The 25,676-nt window shown below is 39.1% G+C and overlaps 1 protein-coding gene across 3 annotated transcripts in view; it reads right to left on the bottom strand.

Annotated features, from left to right (window-relative positions):
- Positions 1 to 1,302: 1,302 nt before the first annotated feature.
- Positions 1,303 to 25,676, bottom strand: part of ATF7IP (activating transcription factor 7 interacting protein) — a 103,080-nt gene continuing 78,706 nt past the window's right edge. For 2 of the 3 annotated variants that reach the window (XM_085224922.1, XM_003202340.5), the window contains 5 exons: positions 17,570 to 17,648; positions 14,811 to 14,969; positions 14,168 to 14,353; positions 9,491 to 9,603; positions 1,303 to 6,711 (listed from right to left, as the gene is read on the bottom strand). In XM_085224922.1, coding sequence (XP_085081048.1) covers positions 6,295 to 6,711; positions 9,491 to 9,603; positions 14,168 to 14,353; positions 14,811 to 14,969; positions 17,570 to 17,648 — 954 coding nt within the window. In that variant the 3' untranslated portion in view covers positions 1,303 to 6,294. The remainder of the gene's footprint in view (positions 6,712 to 9,490; positions 9,604 to 14,167; positions 14,354 to 14,810; positions 14,970 to 17,569; positions 17,649 to 25,676) is intronic. The other variant, XM_019614378.3, reaches the window with a different exon arrangement.

Raw genomic sequence — 25,676 nt, 5'->3', positions numbered from 1 at the left:
TTTCCAACTTCTGTAAGTGGGCAAAGGTTGCTGCAAGCAGCTAGCACAGGTGGAACCGGACTGGCTCTGTACCTCATAGAGGACCCCACCTGCAGGAGAGGAAGTAGCTGGTGCTGGAGGGAAGCACAGAGCAGCTGGAGGAATTCTGTTACTCCTAAGCAACAGGAGAGATTGTATTTACTGCCAACTTTTCCCGTTTTTATATTTAAAAACAAAAAGCATGAATAGAAGTGCATTGTTTCAATGTCAGTCCATAGGGACCAGTGAACTGGCCATAGCTTCCTGTGTTGGACTGTTTTTAGCTGGGGCACATGTTGATGCTTCCCTGTGCTGGACATGGATGCAGTCAGCAGCTGAGATGCCCCTTTGTAAGCTCCCAAGGAAGGGGATATGAGCCCTTCTCACACCATGAGCCTCCTACCCTATAACAATGGCCTTGTGCTTTTCAACTCGGTGGGAAAACAGAATTCTACTTTGAAGAGCCCTTTTCTCTGATTAAGTATTTACATAAATGGGACCTTGTAAGCCATAAAACTAACCCATGTGACTCTTTTGCTGTTAATGGGTGTGCTGGGTTCAAGATCACCACATGCTTGCTGTACTGCACCCTGTTCTTCCTCCATGAACAGCCCGGCTCAGGTTGAATGCTGCCACAGTGACTGGGATACAGCTCCTATCCCCAGCACAGCACTCGCACAAGCTGCGATTGTAACACTGCTTGAGCAAAGTGCTTAAGCTAACATTTTAAAATGAAATTAATGGTTTAAACTACAGGCAGAAAGTAGACCAGTATTCTAAACAGTCAGTTCTAAACAGGCAGAAAGTCTGGACTTCCAAGTGTGATTGTATTCAGCCATCACTTAACATGAGTCCATACACAGTCTTTCAGTCAGTGACTTGAAGCAAGTTTTACTGAGTGCCAGGCAACTATTACCACCATAAGTTAATGATGCTGCCCTTCAAGTGTAGGCTCGGCATTCAGTCAGGGTAAGTATGTCCAACTCTCAGGAATGTCTAGTAGCCCCTCTTTGCTTTGCAGTTTTCTAGAACTTAGCATATTGCTTTAATTTCTGCTCTGGTGGGAAGCCTGGAGGAGCAGCATCACGCAGAGCTGGCTTTCTAGGAATGACCTGGAGCCAAATCACTGCTGACATTACTTGACCAAAGTTGCACTGTGACTGCAGAACTGAAAAGCTGGCACTGCCCCATCCTCCACGAGGCAGCGTGGCTGGAGAGCATGAGCACACACGTGGTGCTTTGTCACCTGAGATGTCTGGAACTAATCACAGATGACTCAAAACGTTAAAAACCCAGTAGTTTATTTCAAAGTATAAATTTCAGGCTTGTCAGACAAAACCCCACTACAGTTAACACGTACACACACACTAATCTACAGTACATACAAAAATGGGGAGAACTTGCAACTGCCCAGTTTAAATTGGACATAAAAGCAGTCCTTTTGTATTTACAAGTCCAGCTGCAAAGCAAAACAAGAAGTCGAATGGAGCTACTTGCAAAGGATTTTGCATGTTTGACTCAATAGCAAAGAACTTACTACAGCTGAACAGGACTCCCCAAACAGTTACTACCCAGTTGTCTTATTTACAGATACACCCCATTAAATTAAGACAGCACTTCAAATATATATAAATATATGTGTGTGTGTGCATATAATATATATTAGAACAAAACAAAACAAAAAGGAATGCTCAGCCTGTGCAATGACAATGAGAAATAAAGATGCATTCTAACAGGTGGGCAGAAGGGAGGAAAAGAAAAGATCAATTCATTTGCTTTTTCTTAGCAATTTCTTAGCCCCTCAGAAGTTATTCAGAAGGGAACACAGATCTGGTGGCAGGGCTGGCACAGTCACTGTCATTTGAACTCCACTCTCCAGTGTTTTCATACAATGCCCACCCCTACCCCAACTAACAAATTAAAAAAATATATATTTAATATATCAAGCTTCTATTTTAAAAAATCTGAATAGATATTTTTGACCAAATGAAAATACTGAAGTTTGTAAGAAGGCAGAATCACAGCTTGATTTTGTACACTGTATACAATAGTCTAGAACTGGGGAATGGCTGTTTGGGGACCAAGAACACATCTGACGTGGTCCCTACATATAATACAGATTCTGATTTAGTGGACTCTTAAGACAAATAGCATAAAAGAAGTGTATGGATATTTTGTTATAGTATAAAACAGTGCTCAGATCCTACTATTGGGCCCAATCAAGCTCCCACTGAAGGCACGAGGGGGTTTTGCCATTATTTTCAAAGGAAGCAGGATAAGACCCCTTATTTTTACAGGGAAGACACCATGGGCATTTCCAGCCTTGTGCTAAAAATGTTGGGTGTGTGAGTGCATCACTACTAGTGCTCAGTGATCTAACATGTTAAAGGGTAGCAAGCACACTGAGAGAAGCAGAGCTGAGAACAACTGCCACTCTCAGGGAAGCTAGGCTGGAGTACAAAAGTAAACATAGGCTGAAAGGAACTTGCTTCTGCACCCTTACATCTTCTTGAGTTGTTACTGCAGCTGCAGTACACATGCTATATCTACAGTCTACACCCTTCCTAAGGTTTAGCTATTTGAATCCAGTAAAGCTTTTTAAGACTTGTATTGAAATAAAGAAGGTCAGTGAAGCTTTAACTAGGAGGAACTCAGTGGAAAAGAATGGCATTTTGCCATCAGCACTCCACAGGAGGGCTTCCTTCCAACAGAACTAACTTAAGTTACTTCTTGCCTGTGGGCACAAATCAAACCTAAACCAAACCAGAAACATGATGAAAATAAAAACTGTAGTAGAATCAGTGCAGTGTTTGCCAAAACATGAAGAACTAGATCTGAGGTGGTGCAGCTAATATATCATGTACCCAGTGGTACCAGCACAACTCATTAGCCAGGTACAATTTATACTAGGGTACTGAAAATAGATATGGAAAAACTTGCTTTAGGTACAGTGAGGCATTTAGATAATGTCCCCAATAACATGCTTTAACTCGGTTGTGGCCCTGAGGTGGTCAGCCATTTGGACTTCATGATCTCTGTAGATCCCTTCCAACTGAACTGTTCTAGTCTAGTGTACCAGTTGAAAGCTGTGTAGGGACTTGTTGCATATTTAAAAATGAAATACCAGAATCCTCCGGTAACCAACACTTTTACGATGACTCCAGTCTAAAGCACAGTATTAACAGACCTGTCCTGAATGTTCCCAGCTATTTTGGTAATACTTTCAAATAAATTTTATTAAATGAAACCAGTTATTTCTGAACGTGTTAGTGGAGGAAATTCAGTTTCTCAATATTTTTATTGTTTCTGGGAGGTTAAATGATAAATAAAAAACAGCCACTCAAAAACACTGGGAAAAGTGCCATCTGAGTTAAGCAAAACTCCCATTCATTAACATAAGGGGTAAGTACTCACTGCAGATATCTGTTCCACAGTGAAACAGTTTTACAGAAGTGGCACAGTTCTCTGCACATCAGTGTTAAGAACCGCTACCTGCAATGTCTCTAAGCTGAGCAAGGCATCTGAAAAATCAAGCTATGCTTTATCATGTACTTAGCCACCAGCACTTGCTTAAGATCCTGAAATTGGATCTTAACATCTCTGCTACAATGAAAGAGATGTCTGCTTTCACTCTACAACTGTGATGGCCTCACTTAGCAAACAGTAGCTAACTTGCTTATATTCACAAAAATGAGCTGTGCTCTGCCATACATAACAGAAACAACTATTAAGCAAGAATCCAGTGTCAACTCTGTTGAGAACATCTTTCTTTACTAAATAAAGATGAGTCTTCTCTCTAAAGATGCAGTCCACAAAACCTCCAAACAGTATCAGGCCATCCCAACTATTACCTCCACTGGAGAAAGGAAAACAAATTGTGACACAGGACTCTCACCACCCGCCTATCCCAAGCAAGACAAAGCTAGTAACAACTGTGAACTAAAAGCAAGCACAAACTATAGAAAAACTCATGTATAACTGAGGCTGGAATCAAAATTCAATAAGCAGCATAAATTCCAGATTCGATTCTAATATTTATTTTAATTTTCAAACTATAAAACCCCATTGTACTGATATGGCCAACAGCCCTTTGGTACCACCTCAAAGACATTAAAGTAAACTGATGCTTTAACAGCCATCAACTGGAAGAAATTGCTCTAAACCTCTACTAAAGAACTTCCTTTATAAGGACTCAACTTTTTATAAGTAGTGTAAATGAATTATTAATTATTCCTTGAAATAGACAGAGAAAACATTTAATTCCACATAGAAAAAATCAAGGCATTATTGATCATTGGCACCAGCAATAGGGGGACAACTGGTATTCAAAGGAAAAGTTAAACAGTTTTCATACATGAGATTCAGTGCAAACCTTCTCTCATGATACATGGATTTAGACAGAATTTTTGCTTACCCAAATCAATAGAACTCCCATACTGACAGTATTTGTTACTCACCTGACGGAAGCAACAATCCCAGCTGTATGAAGGAGTGCAGTAAAGTAGTATGGACAAAAGTCTACAACTGAGTTTCTTTCACATAATTTTCTTGAAGGAAACATAACTTAAGAATCCATTATCACATAGATTATTTCACTAGCCATATTCTGTGACTTTTTCAACCTTGCTTAGTATTTCAATTTTTCAAGACAGCCAGTATTGCAATTAAGACATATGTAACATCTACAGCTTTGTCAGATGGTGAAGTAAATCTAAAAAAAGCCCAAACATTTTCCCTTCTAGATCCAGTATTTGGTTCTGCTGGACAGAAACAAAATGCTGTCCTTGTTCTTAAAAATGCCAAAATAAAAATCTTACATATCCTTTCTTGTTCAGGTGTTACAATTTGGTTATGCACAAAAAAAAGTTTAAGAACATGTCAACAAGATAGTGGGGCAGATGCACTGTTTTGATTTCTCAGCTCAGAAGCATCATGAAAGCTTCTAGGAACATCTGCAGTTGCTCACAAATTTTGGGCCGATAAACTACTCTGGGAGTGTTATTTTTCTGCAGAGGCAGGCAGGTGACTGGAATAGAGGACTAAGAAGCCAACTTTGTACATTTTTCTACCAACTGAACATCTAAACTGAGTGTAAACAAGTAGAAGCTTTCATGGTGCTACACCACATAGGTTTCTTTGGCTGAAATGCAGCATACAGCTTTCCCAAAAGAACAGGAGGGAAAGGTGGAAAATATTGTCTGTACACTCCAGTATTCTTCACAGGACAGAAACAACAACTCATTAATTGCAGTGAGGGAAGGGTTAATTGAAAGTACAGACAAAAATGAGTCCAGCATCAGTAGATGTATACTTCCTGGTCTTTGTAGAAAGAAACAATCACTGTGGGCCAGGAAAATGAGGAGCAGTAATGAAAGGCTAGGAGGGTAAAAGGAGAAGTAACTCCAAGCAAATGAACACCACAAGGTATCTGGCTACATTTATTTCTGAAATTACTGTTTAAGGCACAAAATAAATCTAAAAATCAGGGCTGGATGTATAAGGGGAAAGGCAGAAAAATTATTTGAGCTACAGAGGTGTGAGTGTGATTTCTACAATCCAGTTTCAGATCTGTCCTAGGAATGCTCCAAGTGTGAATGAAGGTGGACGGTGACAGTAGAGGAGAGCTCTTATTTAGGAGAGGTAGGAAGTAGTGGGGTGATTTATTTTTTTTTCCCACCACACCACCACCGAATTCACAAGCATTGGTTCCCTGGCCAGACTAAAGTTCCCTTCTGTCTCCTCAGACAGCTGATTACTGTTGGTAATTTAAGAACGGAACACTCAATCTTCCAGCACACAAGTAAGACCGTGAATCACCTTTAGTATCACAGCCTGCTCAGAGAGAGCTAGGTACAAGAGGCAAATCTGTTCCTGCCTTCATGTTAGTGCCCTGATAGGCACTACAGGTGTAGGTCAGCTTCAGAAAAAAACTGCAATTTATATTTTTGCTCCCACTCTGAAGCAGAATCCCAGGCATCCAACATGCCCTTGAATAAAGAGTAGGTAGATGTCTAGGTGGAACAGCTGTCATGAGAAGGAAAATGAAATTTTCGAATGGCCCATGACTTGACCTATCCAGAAAAACAAGTTCTCTTGCTGAAAGTGAGACTTTATTTTTCTTTTGGTTCTGAATGTATGTAGTGTATCGCACAGCCGTCTAAATTAATCCTGCAGAGAGTGGCTTTAAAAGTGAACTTCATGCATGGGATCAACCCCCTCAAAACCAGGGTAACCCTTGGAAGTAGGATGGGTTTAAAGGCTCCAAAGAACTCCAGTTTAACTGCTCTGGGAGGAGATCACATCTGTAGACTGGGGGTCACAGAATGGTCCGAAACGGCCATAAATGTCCTTAGCTCGGACTGCGAAGTAGTATTTACTGCCAGACACAAACTGAGTAAGAGTGCATGCCATAGGTAGTGGAAGGGCCTTCACCTCCCCTATCTTCTTCCATTGGGAAGGCACAGTAGCACTCGGGTCCTCGTGGTACGCGTAGAGATGGTAACTGTCCACACTGGCACAACTCCGGTCCACTTCTATGACACTCCATGACAGCACAATACCATTCTGGCTCTGTACCCGTGCCAGCTTCAGCTGTGGTTTTTGAGGCAGAGAAGTGTTGGCAGCTTCAGGGGGCAGGCGTGGTGGCTGTGGTGCCTCTGGGAGTGGGGCAGGATGTACAGGGCGTGGTGGCTCCTATGCAATATAAGAGCAATCAGGGAAAGATAAGTCTACAGCAGTGGAAAGAGGTTTTAATTCATCATTCCCAAGGCAAATGGAAAGAAATCAGCCTGCAAACACTCAACCATCACAACTCAAAGTCCTGTGTACAGAGAGCACCAGGCATAAACAGAAGCAAAGGGTGAGAAGGAGTCAAACCAAGGATGTCAGAAGTTATTATTCACATATAAATCACTACTGTACTTAAGGTTGTCACCACAGCTACTTCTCTATATCCTGCTTGCCTCCTACCCATGAGATAATGGACTGTGAGCACCTGGCCATTTACCAAGACTGAGTGGGCAGGTTCACAATGAGTGTGAGCTAATCTGTGTCTGAGCTGCTTCTCCCACATTACCCAAAACATCCTAGACAGTGGACTGAGCTGGCAACTCAACATCATCTTTTCAATAGGCAGCTCTTTCAGTCACAAGAGGAAGAACTGGTAATGGAACAACATGCATATTTATCACCTTAAATTGAAGACAAACCTCAGCCTCAGTTTCCGGAAATAAGGGCAAAAATGTGACTTTACATTGAAATATTTCGATCACAGAAACTTTTCTAGGTCTATTATTTGTTAGTTAATTTCAATTTAGGAATGTGGTTACAATGGGCACAACATTTTGTTATTGTAATGCCAAGGACTTTTTCATGGTGGAATCATCTAGTTTTTGTTGTTGAAGTTTTGCGTGCATGATATTGGCTTGCTTTCTTCTCATTATTTATCAGTGAAAGTTGAATGATGTCTAGATTCAGAGAATTGTTAGCCACTTTGGTAATATATTTACCAAATCAGGAGATTGGAAATGAGGTGACTGTGTAACAACTGAGTATGCAGGCAACATACTTCAGTCTCAACAACAGAACGATATAAAATTAGTCAAAAGTAAATTTTGTCTTACTAAAAAGAGTTTGAGGTGAGGCGTAAAGAATCAACTCAAGCAGGGATTAAAACAAAAAATCCCCAAAGACCCCAAACCTCAAAAATTCAGACTTGGCAATTAAGGATGTTGTCTGTACTGTTTTCTTCTACCTAACCTTTGCAAGCATCTGTACTGAAAAACTGATCATAAAATTACAGAATCCTTAGAGTTGGAAGGGACCTTTAAAGGTCATCTAGTCCAACTCCCCTGCAGTGAACATGGACACACACAGCTAAATCAAGTTGCTCAGGGCTTGATCCAGACTCACCCTGAAAGTCTCCAGGGACAGAGCAACAACCACATCTCTAGGCAACCAGTTCTAGTGCCTCATTACTCACTGCAAAAGACTTTTTCTTTATGTCCAACCTAGGTCTACCCTCCCTGAACTTGAAGCTATTTCCCCTTGTTCTATCACCACAGGTCCTGCTAAAAAGTCTGTCCTCTTCTTTCCTGTAGCTCCCCTTTAGATGGTGAAAAGTTGCTATCGGGTCACCTCAGATCCTTCTCCAAGCTGAATAGCCCTAGCTCTTTCAGCCTGTCCTCGTAGGAGAGGTGTTCCATTCCTTGGATCATTTCTGTGGCCCTCCTCTGGATGCAATCCAACAGGTCCATGTTCTCCTATACTGAGGACACCACATCAGGATGCAGCACTCCAAGTAATGCCTCGCCAGTGCAGTGGGGCAAGATCACCTCCTCCACCCTGCTGGCCACGCATCTTTTGATGCAGCCCAGGATATGATTGACTTTCTGGGCTGCAAGGGCACACTGCTGGCTCACGTCCAGCTTCCCATCCACCAGTACTCCCAGGTCTTTTTCAGCAGGTCTGTGCTCAATCCTTTCTTTCCCCAGCTTGTATTGGTAGTGAGGATTGCTGTGACCCAGGTACAAGATCTTGCATTTGGATTTGTTGAACCTCATAAGGTCCTCCTGGGTCCACTGCTCAAGCCTGTCCAGGTCCTTCTGGATGGCATCCTGTCCCTCAGGTGAGTCAACCGCAACCCACAGCTTGGTGTCATCAGCATACTTGATGAGGGTGCACTCAATCCCACTGGCAGGGTCACTAAGATATTAAAGAGTATCGGTCCCAGCATCGACTCCTGTGGGACACCACTTGTCACTGATTTCCATCCACACATTGAGCCACTGGCCACCACCCTCTAGACTCAATCCTGCAGCCAGTTCTTTATCCATTGATCAATTTGCCCACCAAATCCATATCTTTCCAATTTGGAGAAAATGATGTTGTGGGATACCATGTAAAAGGCTTTAGACCTCATCACAAAATGACCAGATGGTTGAGGTTGGATGGTCTGAAGGCCATCTGGTCCAACCCCTACTGAAGCAAGGGCCACCTGCAGGCAGATTGCTCAGGACCATGTAAAGGTAGCTTCTGAAGATCTCCACGGAGGAGACTCCACAACCCCACTGGGCAGCCTATTCCAGTGTTCTCTCACCCACCCAACAGAGAAGTATTATCATCCAATTCATAGGCAATCCCATGAATTATAGTTTCAAATCATAATAAAACTTCTTGTGGCAGTTCTTTTGTACTCCTGACTCCACAAGTCACCTGCAGATAATTCACATCATTTTTCAATATGCAACACTGCTCATTTGAAGAACTCTTGTGTAAGCTAACATGATAGCACAGTTTTCATTGTTCCTGGTAGAACTTTCTGAAGGTGATATTATGGTGTTGTACATGTGACTGGAAAGTGTCTACAAGATATTTCACTATTCTTCAGTTCACAGAGAAGCAATCTGAGACATACTACTGCAGAGACAAGTCTGTAAATCGCCTTAAGTAATTTCAAAATGACAATACTCACTGCATGCACTTGTGGTGGTCGATGATGCACTGTAAGCTGAGGTGCTCCAGATCCAAGAGTTAGTCCATTGTTCACAACATATGCAGTTGTTTGAGGCATTCGTACTGTCATGCCTGTAAGAAGCACGATGAATATTTTTGAATACTGAATATTTTAAATCAGCAAAATAGAACACTGGAAACCAAACTCCTTCATTCAGCTGGCCGACACCAAATTTGAAACTGACATATCCTTCTCAAACTGCCATCAGACTAATTACTGTACTAAACCAAAACCACTTTCCATTCCTCTAAGCTGTAAAAGAAAACACGTGCTAATGTCTGCAGAAGAGACAGAATGATGTTTTTGTCATTTGTAATATGAAAGAAATGGGGGAGGGGAAGTGGGGGAGATTCAGGCAGCTTGAGCTTTACAAAAATAAATAAATAAATCAAATCACTTTGGGATTCAAGGAGAACATAAATGCTGCAGCAGCAGAATAACACCCAGTCCGCATTCAAATGCTAGGAGGCTGTGTAGTGGATGGCATGAAAACCAGAAAAGATTACGTCATTGTCCAAGAAGCTTGTCTTCCCTCACAGAATGGACACCGTTATGAATATGTACTCACAGGAATTGCCATTTCCTTGCGTTCCATAGCAAACTGACCAGTCTGCAGGAGTAAACTAGGTAATTTTATAGCTTCATATCTAATATCCAGAACTCTTGCAAAATACCATGCAGTTACGCATTTTATACTACATTTCTCTCTCTTAAGTAACATTTTGCCCATTTACTGGTGGGAAATACAGGTTTTATGCGCTCAGTGCTTTTCTACTCGTTATTGGTTGCCTAGCCAGGTGGGTAGATGATAGTAAAGCAGTGGATGTGGTCTATTTTGGCGTAGCATGGTCTGAACAATCGGGTAGCGAGGTAAATTGTGAACTGGCTAAAGGAAAGAAACCAGAGAGTTGTGACCAATGGGACAGAGTCTATTTGGAGGCCAGTATCTAGCGGAGCCCCTCAAGGCTTGGTACTGGGATCAGTACTATTCAATATATTCATCAATGACTTGGAAGAGAGAATAGAGTGCACTGTCAGCAAAGTTTGCTGATAACACAAAACTGGGAGGAGTGGCTGACACACCAGAAGGCAGTGCTGCCATACAGTGAGACTAGACAGACTGGAGAGTTGGGTGGGGAGAAATTTAATGACATATAACAAGGGTAAGCGTAGAGTCTTGCATCTGAGCAAGAACAATCCCACATACCAGTATAGGTCGGGGACTGCCCTGTTGGAGAGTAACGTAGGGGAAAGGGATCTAGGGCTTCTGGTGGACAGCAGGATGACTAGGAGAGGGCTAATGGCATCTTGGAGTGTATTAGAAAGGGTGTGGTTAGAAGGTTGAGAGAGGTTCTTCTCCCCCTCTATTCTGCCTTGGCAAGACTGCATCTGGGATACTGTGTACAGTTCTGGGCCCCTCAGTTCAAGAAGGACAGAGAACTGCTTGAAAGAGTCCAGTGCATAGCCACAAAGATGATTAAGGGAGTGAAACGCTGACGAAGCTGGGTCTTTTTAGCTTGGAGAGGAGAAGAATAAGGGGTAACTTCATTAATGTTTATAAATATGTGAAGGGTGAGTGTCAGGAGGATGGAACCAGGCTCTACTTAGTGACATCCAATGATGGGACAAGGGGCAATGGGACAAGCTGAAACATAGGAAGTTCCACATAAATATGAGAAAAAGCTTCCTTCACGGTGAGGGTAACAGAACACTGGAACACGCTGCCCAGAGAGGTTGTGGGGTCTCCTTCTCTGGAGCCATTCAAACCCACCTGGACGTGTTCCTGTGTGACCTAATCTAGGTGTTCCCACTCTGGCAGGGAGATTGGACTAGATGTCCTTTTGAGCTCCCTTCCAACCCCTGATATTCTGTGACTCTGTGATTCTTCTATTTCTATCTAGAAATAGCAGATCTTGGGCAGTATCTTCTTTACAGATTCCCAAACGTATGATATCCAAGCATTCCAATTCTTCACAATAGAAAGAGTAGCTCACAGAGTGATACATTTCAGAAAACTACAGATTCTTTGATAATTTCTTTCTATAAACAGTTATCCAGCTTTAACAGAGGTGATGAGAGTCAGACATCCAGGTAAACTGTAGGACTGAGACAGTGAACTCAAATACAGCGCTAAATCTTACTGTTTTTATTAAGCAGTATAAGTAGTGTAGCTGTTTCATCTCTTTTTCCTATTAGCACAGCTATCTAAGAAGCTAATGAAACTGGAAACTCTTACAGGATAAACAAAAACTAGCTATTCCTTACGTATGAAAATTTAACCGAGTACGCTGCTTTAGCATGACGTGATTCTGTCACAAGAAATTACAATAATCTGAAGAGAGATGGACAGAAGTACTTTAAGAACATATAAAGTACACAGTTAGTATTGCTTCTGTGCATCTTTGTGAAGATCAGGTACACCTAACTACTCGGTTAAAGTAGCAGTACAAACCTACAACTCTGCAAAACACACTGGATGAGTCAATCTTCTGAAAAAAGAGTGCAGAGATCTTACTACTTAAGCATCTGCTACTGACCCTAAAAACAATTTCAACTATAGTAAAAACCAAAACGGATTATCACGAGCATTTCTGTATTAAAACGCCGTATAATAAGGATGGTTAAAAATCCAGAATGGGCTAGAAGATGGACACTGCTGACAGCTAAAAGAGATCAAAGAATGTAATAGCTTTTTTGCTACAACTTAAGCGAAACATCTATATCTGATATGCAAATGTGAAGCTTTGAAATAATCCGTATTCAATATAAACTGATCTTCAACCTGCTCAGGCCAACCACCAGGTGCCCTTGTCCTGTGGTACATGGAAATCACGATATTAGGGAAGAACTGTCAGTTTCTTATGTATTATTTGGCTTGTCAGGCAATGATACTGTATAATACTCTGACTTGAAAAACATGTTCATATAAATGCCTTTAACAGTAACAGAATTACAAAGAGATCTAGGTTTGAAGGGATCTCTGAAGATGATCTGGCCCAATCTCCAGCTGGAAGAATGCTCTTTGATTAGGTTATTCACGGTTCTGTCAACCTGAATCTTATTTATTTTTATTGGAAACCTTTTGGAGAATTTTTGAGCAGATAATTCTATCAGTGGACCAGCAGGTCAGAACAACACTACAGAGAGATCTGTTGTTGGATGATCTCACCTGAAAAACACATGAATTCCCTCTCATTAAAGTTCTCCTATAGAAAGCTTTAAAATAGCATATTATCTATTCTAAGTTCTTCGGCAACACCTTAACAATCTTGCATGCCCATTACAAATTTGACACAAAGTAGAAATTGCAACTAAAAATAATTAAATTAATAGACTGTTAAGTACTCAAAACTCCTTCCAAAACAGCAGATAGATTGCACAGGCTTGACTTGCAGCTAAGGGTAACAATGACAAAAACTAAGGTGGATTGAGGTTATTATCCTGCCTCTTATGGTCTTCTGCCACCAGGAACACAAGATGTAGACGTACCTCTGAAAAGAAGAATATGAACTCAAGTGCGTGTGGAGCAGCAGTATCATGAGTTTAAGAAATACAAACAAATACTCTGAAAGAAACACTGATTTCCTCACACCCTGACATTTCATAGATGTACCTCAAGAACTGTCTGATCAAGTTCTGCTTAGCTAGCACTGCTGATTTTTCACAACCCAAGGCAATGCAAGTGAACCTAGTTGTAAGAGACGCTTAGAATTAAATGGCTACAAATATGCATGGACGTTCTTTTTTCCAAAAACTAGTATTTCAGAACCATAAATCTGGAGGATTTTATGGAGGTATAATCTCACACTGTTCAAGCACAGTATTCTGAGTCTGACTTATACAGATGGTGTCTAAGAAAATTCTCTACTTGGATGTCACATAAATGTAACCTCAGTCTGTACAACAGAACAGCGAAACTTATGTTAAAACATGTTGAAAAAGCATAATAGAGAAATTGTGGGGAGCTAAAAAAGCAGTTAAAATCCCCCACTTAATAGCAAAATATAAACTACTATTTAACTTCAAGGTTTTTATTGTGAAGACAGAGTTCTCAATTCATATATTTTTCTGCTTTGGGAACACACTAGTTACACTAGCAAAGTTGAGATGAACTTGCTGACATCCCTAGACAAAGAAACAATCATGCATCAGAATTGGTGAGAAATTCTACCTGTCTAGACTTGAAATAAGAAAACTTACTGGGCACAGGACATAAGAGATCATGATGGAATTTTAGATGGGAAATCAAACATGATTTACTACATAGATACAGATTTTAATCTTGCAAGCTTAATAACAAAATATTCTCCAGAACAGCTGTGCTCATGACATTACTTTCTGATACCTTGTGAAGCACTGGAAATGCCACCCAGAGATACAGAGTTGGCAGAAGCAATGTATGAAATAACTTAATTGCACTTTTTCCTCACTTAAATAGTTGTAGTGTGAAATATTTCTTAATAGCTGGAAGTTTTCTCAAGTCTTTAGGCTGGCAAAAAAATAACCTCTAATTTGGACTAGTATTGTAAAACAAAACAAAACAAAAAACAACAACACAAAACAATCTACATCCGTTAGGCAGAATGTATGAAGCTCTGCTGTGCTAGAATGTGCCTGGGAGAAAGAATTCCTTACCTCCAGTCTGTGGGTTGACTGGCCTTAAACTTGGACTTGGCATGACAGCTCCTCTTACAGAATTCTGAGCTGGTGGTGCAGGAATAGTAGTATAGACCACCTGATGGTTAGATGGGGTTCGTGGTATAGGAAGTTTTGCAGCTGTTTGAGTCACTGGTCGATGAGTTACATTCACTGTTGTCGGAGCTGGAAAAAGAGACAAAACAAAACCTAGAATGTAATCCCAGAACATGCAAAATAAAAGCTACTGCCACAAAATTCCATCTGCTTCTGACAGTGCAAGAAAGGAGCAAATAGCATAAACAAATGGTAACGGTAATTTTCAGCTGAAACAGTAAAAATGTCAGCATCTATCCAAATTCCAAACAGAAAAGATAAAAATAATATCCCAAAGAATCAGACTGAATAAAAAGAAACAAACCCAAATCCTCTATTGCTAATAAGTCCAATATTCTGATCTGTGTAAATAAAAGTAGTTCTGAGTGTAAGGATAGCTGTGGAGAAGATAAAAATCACAACTGAACACAAGCAATTAAGAGTCCACAGAACTCATCAGTTGTAAGACGATTGTAATGCCCAACAATTATCTACAGAAAAAAAACCCATAACAAACTAACAGACAAAATAACAAAGATGAAGTTACCTGTAGGTAATACATGTATAGTGGTCTGGGAAGGTCCACTTGTTGGCACGCCTGTTTGCTGCAGAGGGTTTGGTTGCAAAGTTTGTAGGGGGCGAGACAAAGGCTGGGCAGGAATGCTCTGTGCTGTAGGAGGTGTCTGATTCTGCTTCTTGGCCTCTGCTTTAAAACAGCAATAACAATAACAATGACAACTGCAAACAGAAACTAGAACATCACAGATCTATTCATTTCCTGTCATTCAGATTATCAAAGAATATTTTCTAGCACAACATTTCTTTCATCTTTTCATTCTGCACACCAAACTGTTAAAATTTCATTCAGTTCCTCACCTTCATCATGTCAATTGTTTTCCACCCTATACTTCCTAATGTTTCCTTCTATCATTATGAAGTTTTTGTATTTCTGCATAATTTGAAAACCTGATTTTTTCTACCAAGAAAGTAGTGGCCTAAACCTTAAAAAAGGCTTAAACATCGTGTTTTAAGTAATAGTTCTTGTCTTCTTCTGGTGCCTATATCCTATTTTTTGCTGACTCTTTCCTTTGTTTGGTATGTTAGTCACCCATTTTTTTGCTGTTTTGAATTTTCATACTATTTTCTTAATGAAGGAAAATAGCTTTATTATTAAAAAAATTTAGAAGATTTCAAATTTTGTTTTCTCACATTGTCAACGTGACTTACCCACTGATTGGGAGAACTGAGAAATACAGCACCTGTATTTGCATTTCACTAGAGCAATATTTTTCCTGCTTTAGTTTATTTGTGGCATCGTAAAATAATTTGAGTGCAAATCTGTATGTAAACAGACCTTTTGTCCACAAGGAGAACTGAGAAGCTGTATTTTTAAGCTAGATTAGAGTAACAGTGGGCAGATAAGGCACCACCAAAAAACTAGAAAACACAAAGTTAAGAGAGTAAGTTTTAAGAGCAGACATTCAAAAATGATTTGCCCTGACAAAACTGCACACGCAACAACCATTAGTTCAGAAAAAGAGTACACAATGTAGAAATAAAAAATATTACACTCTTGAGAATACAGCAATATACTGAAGAACATGTTTGCAAACTATCAATCAAGTATGCTAATGAAGTTACATACAAGAACAGGACTAATGGCAGTGTGGCTCAAGATGTTTATTTATTTATGAGGAAGTGGAAAGTATTTTGATGATCACACTGTCTTTAACACCAGCTACTGATAGCTTAAAGTAGCAGTACCCTTCACAAACTCTTATATGATAAACCTAACACAATTCATGACCTCAAAAGTAATACAAAATAAATTGCAGACTTTCTGCATTGTCCCGTTTGTGGACTGAAGTTGAGCTACTTTGCTGAAGTCATTTGACAAAAGCAATTTTCTTTCAGTGAACAAAGCAGCATATAGAAGCAGTAAAGAGATCCTTGTTTTGAAAATACAAAGTGAGATATTTCCTGCTGTTTCATAAAGTAACAGGTCTTGCGATTTGTTCAATCTTCTTGTATTTCCTATCGGTATGAGAGACTTCCCAGTGTCCAGCAAATTCCTTGATGAGATTACTATAGGGATGTACACACATAGTCACTTTGAATACTTACAGATTTCTACACATTATAAATGCCACTGCATCATTTAAATGATGCATAATTTGAATGAGTGCATTCTTCATCATGATCTAGAGGAGATGTGCTCATGATCCAACCAGTAGGAATCTAGACATACTACTGCCATAAAAGGGTCATTTAGATAACAAGGACAGTCTGGGCTAACATGACTTGTTTTGTTTTTATCTCACATGGAAGCAAGATCATTTGTCCCTAACAAATCAAAAGTCCTGCTGAGATTTCAGCTGTGGAAACTAGGTCAGGATTCTACCAGCCAGAAACGATGAAAGATAACCGATTCAGGTATCACTAGCAAAAAGGTTATTTAGCGGTGTAAATAAAAAATCAGCAAGGAAAAACAAAGACTAGGTACACAGTAAGCACAGAATTAAGGTTAGAAGTAATGTAGGAACTATTCCAATGCAAAATGAACAAAATATCATCTTCACAAAAAGTGTGGAACTCGAGAGAAAGGACAATTTGATTTCTGGAAATGAACATAAAATGAAAATCATTACTACTGAGGCATAGAGCAAAACTAAAAATCTAAACCACAACATGGAAAAGAAGAGGGGCTAATTTCCATGCAAAAAAATGGGCTTGCAACACTGCAGTCCAAGCAGTGCAATCTACAGTGAGGTGCAACCACACTGTCAAAGGACATAAAAGCACAACTATATTTACTCTAATGTTGGCACACAGACCCAAAGCAGAGAACAGATCAGATCTTCATTTGGTATTTACACAAAGTTGTTTATTTAGGAGGAAAAAAAGGATTAGAAGCTCTAATAATCTAATGCCTGAATACCAACTGTAGAAAGGTCTTTAATTACTCAGTCAACAAAGACAAAATCTGCCTACAGGAAGTTTCAAAAATGTAATAAAGAATTTAAACTTCTCAAATTACTTCAGATTATTTATTTCTAACAGACTTAAGCACAGAAAGCAACATCTCTTAGATTAAAGGAAAAAGGAAAAACCTTAAAGACAGTATTTGATACTAAGCAGAACTCCTTTTGTTTAAGGCCTATCAGAATTCTCCAGTAACTGCTCTGCTTTACAGAAACAGCAGGGAATAAAAAACACCGAACTGAAACTCCTTTCTATCATTCAAGGGCATGAAATAATACTTGCAGCTCAACTGCCCCAGCTGTTAGGAAAATCTTTTACACTTACCTTGAGAAGAGACATCATCCTCATCATCCAGTGTAAGGTCAATGACACCTCCTGAATCGCTTCCTGTGACCTTCCCGCTCTGAAAGACAAAACTCCTTCATTTTGCAAAAGCAAATCCAGGGAACAAAGATGGAAAAGGGATATGAACTGAACACTGAGTAAGTGAGATCTCAGAACTGAAGCACTTATTATAAAGAAACTGATGCATTGAGCAGTAGGAGGAGATTTCAAACAAACTTCTCTGGACTTGGAAAAACAGGCAAAAACCAAATATATGGATTTCAGTATCAAATACTGAACTATCTCTTAACTTAATGACCAGTAGTATATTGTTATTTTACAGGTAAATACATTAACAAAATGGTATTATTGAGTATCTTTCAATTATGACCCTTGTGATATTTTAATCCAATTGTGATCTGTGCTTTCATTTATGGTAGTATAATCTTTTGACACAATAGTCACTGGGACAATGTAGGACAATGTATTACTCATCTTGACATAGTTCAGCCTGCATGCCTACAGTAACACTGACTTCAGAGTACGAAAGCCTCTTATGCAACCCCTATGTTAATAAATCAGGTCATCGAAAGCCATTAGAAAATTCCAATGGTTTCCAGCTTTTAACTTCTTTATAGTATTTTATCCATCATCATAAATTTCAATATTCTGTCATCCTACATATAAAGCTATTTGTGTCTATGTCTTCAGAGAAGATTAAGTAGTTTCTGAAGGCTAAATGTTACAAAAACTCAGCGGGCCATCAAACAAGATTTATCTTCTGGATCTACAGATCCTTTGACTGTTTAGACTTTTTACAGGAACCACCAAACTTTTTATCTAGCTGAAGGAATAAATAATGGAAGAAAAATCCTAGGTTTGTCTTGGTTTTTAAAAAAGCTTTCTAGAACAGATGTGGAATGACATGAATATCTAATTTCTTAAACTTGATGCAGAATTTGGTTTTGTAGAAGAGATGATCATTTGTTGTTGTTGGACTGAACTGTTACTGATTTACGGATTGCAGTAAAGCAGATTCCTTGGGACAAACAAGGGGTTAGGAAAACAATTACCAAAATCACTGAATAATTAATATGAAAAACAGTGTAAGTTATCAGCCACACACAGCCAGCATGATAAAGTCTAAGAAGATTCAGATGTTACTGTGTAGTCTAATAGGGACAAATGCAAACAGCCCAAGGATTGAGATCATCTGCTCTATGAACTTTATTTAGCGTAAATGAAGTCTTTATTTAGCCTTTAATGAAGTCTTAAAGACAATTCTCATACTGGTAAAGCTTTGAGGAGGGGCTGATATCACTAAATACAAATGAAAGCAGTCTCTGGATTAGTGGTCATTGGATTTGGAGGGCCTGACATGAATGATCATTATGCATTTAGATTATAATAAAATTTCTGCTGAAGTTCTGACGCTTTCTGATGAAATTCTGCTAATAACTTGGATGATATAAAACATGAAGAACAGTGAAGTACTTAAGTTCCAAGATGACAGAAGTGACTTCTGCAGGGATTCTGTCTTTGTTCTACATAGAGAAACATCTTTCAAATCTAATCATGGAATTCTTCTGCTGAGAGATTTCTATTTCAAAGACCTTCCAGCTTCAGTTTTCTTCACGTGATGACCTGATTTAACCTCTTGAAGCTTAGGATAAACGTCACATTCAAATAACCAATAGCTACTTGATTAGCATAAAATCAAGAGGAATTTCATTCCAACTTGATAATCTTCCCAGTCAGTGATGTGACTTTAAATGATGGTTTTCTTCACTAGGAGAAAGCAAACTGAAAAAGGAGGGAGATCTACGGGGAACTGGAGAAAGAAGAAACTAACACTAAACAATTCATTCTTCCCCCACCACAGAATCTATTTGTCTGAAGTAATATCCTTCACTTCTTCTTCTACAAAGAAATTCAAATCCCTGGAGAAAAATACTCTCTATGAAAGTGTTTTGAAGTCCTACTTATCTGTGTCAGCTGAGAAAGTTCTTTGAATTTCCAATATTGCATGAAACTTTGATTTTGATGTGTCTGGGAGGCCAGAATCTCGAGTTACGCAGTGCTAAACAAATAATCCAATCAGCCAATTCCGTCTCAAGAACGCAGTTTTCAGAAGAAAAGACCTTTGAGTTAACCACACTATTCAAGTTTTTCTACTGAACAACCCTTGCAGAAATCTCCTCAGTAAGAAATATCTTAAAGTTGTTACATTTCCTTCCACAACGTGTACTAAAATTGTGGACCTAAAGGGCAGTTTTGCATGGTGCTCTCTTATACAACCCCTACTTCCACTTCCAGAGCACACACTCAAGATAAAATAAGAGAAAGTTGCAGTTCACACACAGCACACCACACTTCACTCCTCAGAGTTAGATTCCTCTAATTTACCTGCCATGCCTCTCCTGTGAAAGTAATTTAGGGCTATGGGAAAATTGCAAGGTAACCTGAAATGCTGAAAATGATGCATGTTGTGTCGCATAATAAAAGTATGCAGAAGGGTATGGGGTTGTCAGGGATATTCCTTCACAGAATAGACTGCTGATTATGCCTGTCATAGAGGTCAGAATTCTGGCTATTCAAAGTACCAGCCAACATTTAAGAGGAGGAGCAGGCACCATTTCTACATTCTGTAGGATTCACATAGTTTTCAGATTCTTGTAGATCTCTCATATCCAGGAAAGAGAACAGTAAGAGATTTAGGAAGAATGGGAAATTAGGGATTGGAAGACTGGTTTACACTTCCTCATAGGGAAGTTAGACATCTCCATGACCAGACATAGTTATGTTTATGAGGTGTTTCTGGAGTGCTGTTGCTTACCACATGAATGGTTAAGAGCTATGAATGGAACCACTTGGAATCATTCCTGCCAGAAGCAAGTAATAATGTCCTGTGCCCAATTACCAAAAAGGTAACAATCTTGAATATTATGACTCTTTTAGTCAGAAATTATCTCAGGATTTTTTTTTTTCTTTTTCCTACAAGGACTTGCAAAAGCTCTATTTTATAATAGAACCACATCTGAAGAAAGGCTAGAAACAAAACTGCTCTTACTCCTGCAAAATGAAGGGAAGGGGATTCTGAGGAAGGGACTGCCCTGTTGTACATGAGAAAAGGAAGGTTGTACAAACCACTCAAAGCAAAACCATGAACCAGCTTAATAAGGTTTGTGGCACTTGTGAAGTGAAAGGAAGTGTAACAATGCACTTCCAAAAATGTATGAACCACCTTCTCATTTAGGTAAAAATCTGAAATAAAAAAATAAGTTTTTCATCTCCTTATACTATACTTCAGCAAGCACTGAGGCAGAAACTAGTAACACAGAAAAGTATTTTGATCTGCTGTGACATTTCAGCTTTCTCCAAACACAGGAATATCAAGAATTCCTGAACATGCTCCACCTGATCTCAATAGAAGAACAAGATGACACAACTATGACATCTTTTCCCTCAGGACAACCACAGTAGTAAGTTCAAAGCATTTAATGGGAACCCAAAACATATGCATTGTGCCTTATTTCACATTTTGCTGAGTAACAGCAAATCAAATCTGAGTAACAGAACAGTCAGTGGCCTAGAATGAACTGGAACTGAAACTAAATAACTGAGGTAAGATGAAGTGATCCATATCTACTTGGAACATGTTAGTAAAACTAACAATTTTATTTTATTAAAGCAAACAAAACCACAGCCAACAATACCAAAACCTCTGAAGCCACCTTTTCTCATTTGTCAGAACTAGAGCATTAGTCTCCCAAGTGACAGAAATCAGCTGCACAGAAATCTGTTTACAATAGTATCTGTGTAGTTTCCAGAAATCATGACATAAGAAATTTATACTGAGGTTTAAAATAAACTTAAATTGCCATACTGCCTTTTCCATCATCTGTACCAGTTTATGCATGTTAACACATATGCCATTCATGTGTGAATAAGAGGAAGTGCTCCAAAAAGCTGTCATTCACACATCTGTTTTGGACCTGTTTTATCCAGAGCTGACAAGACAAGCACAAATGGCCAAGAGTGAGACCTGAACATCCAGTTAACCACAACTGCATCTCACCTGCCTTAGTTTTAATCTTTTTCTGCTCATATGTATCAGCTGGGAGTGTAGCAATTTTACACAAAGCAAGTTAACATTATATGCCTCAAGACAGTAAGCGTTAATTCCATGTGCTTGCTGTCGGAACACCAAAGACCTGCAAGACCTGCACTGACCAAGTTCCCATCTAAGTTTCCAGTGACAATGAAACAGGAACATAAATTTAACAAAACGTAGAATAATAACTGATGGAAGTAAGTGGGTGTTTGCAGGCAACACATTAAATGATTAAGCCTGAAAAAACAATTAGTGAAAGAAATTTGTTGGCACTCGTATGTTTCAAAGGTGCAAATATGGTTTTCAAACTTTAAATAAAAATATAAACTAACTAATAATAGCATTTGCGTCTGTTTAAAATCAGATTTTATATGACCTGTAACAAATCTGCATCAATAATTTGTTTTCTGATTACATTTGAAATACTTCTTATACATTTATTTCTGCAGTTATCTTTCTGCAATTACTAAAATATGGAACTCTACTTCTAAAAAAGTAACTAGAAAGTGAACAGAATTTTCATTTAAAACATATTATTCAACAATTTATTTCTTGGGGGAGGAGAGGTGAGGAAATCCTGCTATCAAATGTCAGATTTCACAGATAAATGTGACAAAAATTTAGAAAGACAACAAGAAAAATACAAGACTTCATCTCTTACTGACTTTGTAATTTTAATATAGTCACATCTTTATTCTTCATCTGTCACTGAACTTTCATTTGCAACTGTTTTGCATAAAAGCAATGTATCCTGTAACTGAACACTTCATAGATCAGTACAATGTAGATCTGTCTAAGAAGATTCATGCAAATTAATGTACGTTGGAGTTCAAAAGCAAAACACGAGGTGAAATGAATGACAAAGGGTTGCAAGGTATGATTAAGAGCAGAAACAAAGGTGAAAAAAGAAAGCAGAAGGAAGAAAAAATACAGGAAATGAGAATTACAAGCCAAGGAGCAGCTAAGCATGAACCGCTTCAAATACTAGACTGTGTGAGTCTTCTGTAATGACTATTCAATGTCGTGCATTTTTCCTCAAAAAGCTAGCCAAGCAGAAGGAATCTCACATTTTGAAAAGTGTGTTCTTCAAAGAATATCTTTCAAATTCCACATCCTCTGCTGTGGTTTCTTCAATTCGCAATTATGTCTATACCAACATTTAACAATATGGAATTACCTTCAGCTTTGGTTGTATGCCAAATAATCCACCCAAGCATCTTCCTTGGCAGGTATGGAGGATAATTATTTTAATACTGAGCAGCTCTTTCATACAATTTGTGAAAACAAAAGCGTAAATTTTCTTTCAAATGTCTAGCTAAACATTTTAAGTCCTGAATCAGAGGTTGTCATACCTCTCAATACTGCTTGTCAAAGTGATTGGAAAAGGGGGACAAGCCTTCATCTATGGAGGTGACTTCTGTCAGCCATGAAAGATATCCCTTTCAAGAAAGATCTGGTATGTTACCTGGGCAAGTGGACCAGCATGGAGAAAATCAGTACCCAAGGGTGTTAGTTGTGCTGAAGATGAGCTATACTGTTAACCTAGACAATGAACAGTTACACCAAGATCTAGATGACATTAAGCGCTCATGACTAACGTGGCAGAAATGTGTACAGAGTGCACCATCACCACAAGCCAACACACTGGCAGTATTGACCTGAAAAGACGACAAAAAGCCAAGAATGGATGAAGTGGCCAACCTACTCTGATGACATAAAGAAAATTTCTCTTCTTTCCATGGGCAAGTGTTTCAGTTGTGAAGAAACTGTCCCAGGAATACCGGCAATTCAGACATTATGTCCTACTCCTCACCTGTATGGACTAGTGTCACTGCTATTAGAAGTAAGCGTTCTGTTCCGGGGAGGAAATATAGTATATACTCACCATGTGCCACTCTGTGGTTTTATCTTTGTGACCATGGAGAGGATATAAGAGGAATGGAAAATCCACTTTGACCCTAGAGGTACGGGTATGTGAGTTGCAAGTAAAACAACTGAAAAAGCCTGCTTTTCCAGGAAAATGGCCACTCCAGTTTTCAGCAGGCAGTTTCCCAGACAGAGAAGATAGTCTGATCTCATTTCTGAGTTTGATAATGAGCCTTTAAGTTTGCATTCACAAGAAGCGAGTAACAAAATAACCAGAAGAAGAGGGGCCCTGCCTTCAGACAGGTGGAGAAAAGGGACAATTGGGTTTATCAGACTGGATTTGATGGTCTGGCATATCAGAACTGGAGAGCATATTGCTCAAGTGGATGCTGGTGCACAGCATATCTTAAGGCCATCAAGTTATAACGGGGCAGAATGCATCTGTATCTCTGGAGTGAGAAGCACATCCCAGAAGCTAATTACTGGAAGGCCAAATTAGCTTCATTGGGAATGAGTGGCAAAAGCCCCCAGTTGTGACTGGCCCAGAGGCTACGTACATCGTTGGTATGGATTATCTATAAAAGGTACTTCACGGACCCAAATGAATAATAGTGGGCTTTCAGTATAGCTGCCTTGGAGACAGAGAACATGAAGCAGCTGTCTGCCTTGTCTGGTCTCTCAGAGGACCCTTCTGTTGTTGGGTTGCTAAGAGTAGAACACCAGGTGCCAATCAGTACCACAACAGTACACCAGTGGCAATATGGCACTAATCAGTACTCTTTGATTCCCATCCATAAACTAATTTACCAAGGAGTAATCTGCAAGACTTACTCACCCCCTAATAGCCCATATAGCCAGAGCAAAAGTCTAATGGAGAAGTGGAAGCTAACAGTTGGACTATCGCAGCCCAAATGAAGTCACACCACTGCTGAGTGCTGCCATGCTCGACATGCCAGAACTTCAACACAAACTGGAATGAAAAGCAGCTAAGTGGTACGCCACAACTGGTATCACCAATGCATTTTTCTCAGTTCCTCTGGCAGCAGAGTACAGGCCACACTACATACTACATACATACAGTCATCACTGCAATTTTTTTTTTCCTTTCTTACTTTTGTGCCTTAAGAAGTAGTTTTTATTTTTTCCCCCAGTTCTCTCTCCCGTCCCACTTCAGGGAGAGTGAGCAAATGGCTATGGGGTGCTTAGCTGCCTGCTGAGTTAAATCATGAGAGGAAAAAAAAAGTTACTCCATTTCCACAAAGAAAACAAATACAAGAATGGAGCCCTGAATTTAAAGGTCAAAGACCAAAGCATATATGGCAGATGATGTTGAGAAAAGAATGGAACATTTTCTATCATAACTACAATTATAAAATTTAACCAAAACAGAAGTGGCTAGAACATCACAGTATACATGTAAATAGCAAACTACTGACAAAGATCTCTGAACAGAAAATCTCTGAACAAAAAATGTTATCTGTTACATCATTTTACATAACACCACACATACACAGGCAAACATGCACATACCAAAATGTGGATTCTGGTACTCTGCATATGAACTTCTCTATTCAAATACAGTATATGCGTGATCTTTTTTTTTAAAATTTTGATATTATATAACGCCATGGGTCAATTCATCACACTGAAATAACAATGCTGTATATTGTAATGCCACCTGCTTTTCATAAAGGAACATTTCAGCAAGTAAAAGTGAAAAACAGAAAAAAATTATCAAACAACAAAAACCAACTCTAGGATAGTAAAACTTAAAATCCTGAAGATTATTTGTGGCACACTGACAAAGTGCAGAAAATTTTATCATTAATACTTTCTAGATCAACAAAACTGAAAAAAATTCTGGGAGTTGTAGAACTAACGTATCATGAACCATCACACCACTACAGTTGTACATGACGCGCCAAGGCATTATATAATAGCAAAACAGATTTGAAATTATGGAAAGTGATGTCAAAAATATGTTCTGGAAATAGCATGTGTGTAGTGGTGATACTGAGTTTGTATGATAAAAACAAAGCTCACATCCATGTACAAACCCACAGATTTCAAGCACAGGCTAAGTAGCTATGGAAAACTTTTTTTTTTATACATTCATGAGCACAACTC

The sequence above is a fragment of the Meleagris gallopavo genome, chromosome 1 (assembly GCF_905368555.1).
Source record: "Meleagris gallopavo chromosome 1, MGAL_WU_HG_1.1, whole genome shotgun sequence".
Taxonomy (NCBI): Eukaryota; Metazoa; Chordata; class Aves; order Galliformes; family Phasianidae; genus Meleagris; species Meleagris gallopavo.
The sequence above is the reverse complement of the archived record's forward strand: the minus strand, read 5'-3'. Positions and strand labels throughout refer to the sequence as shown.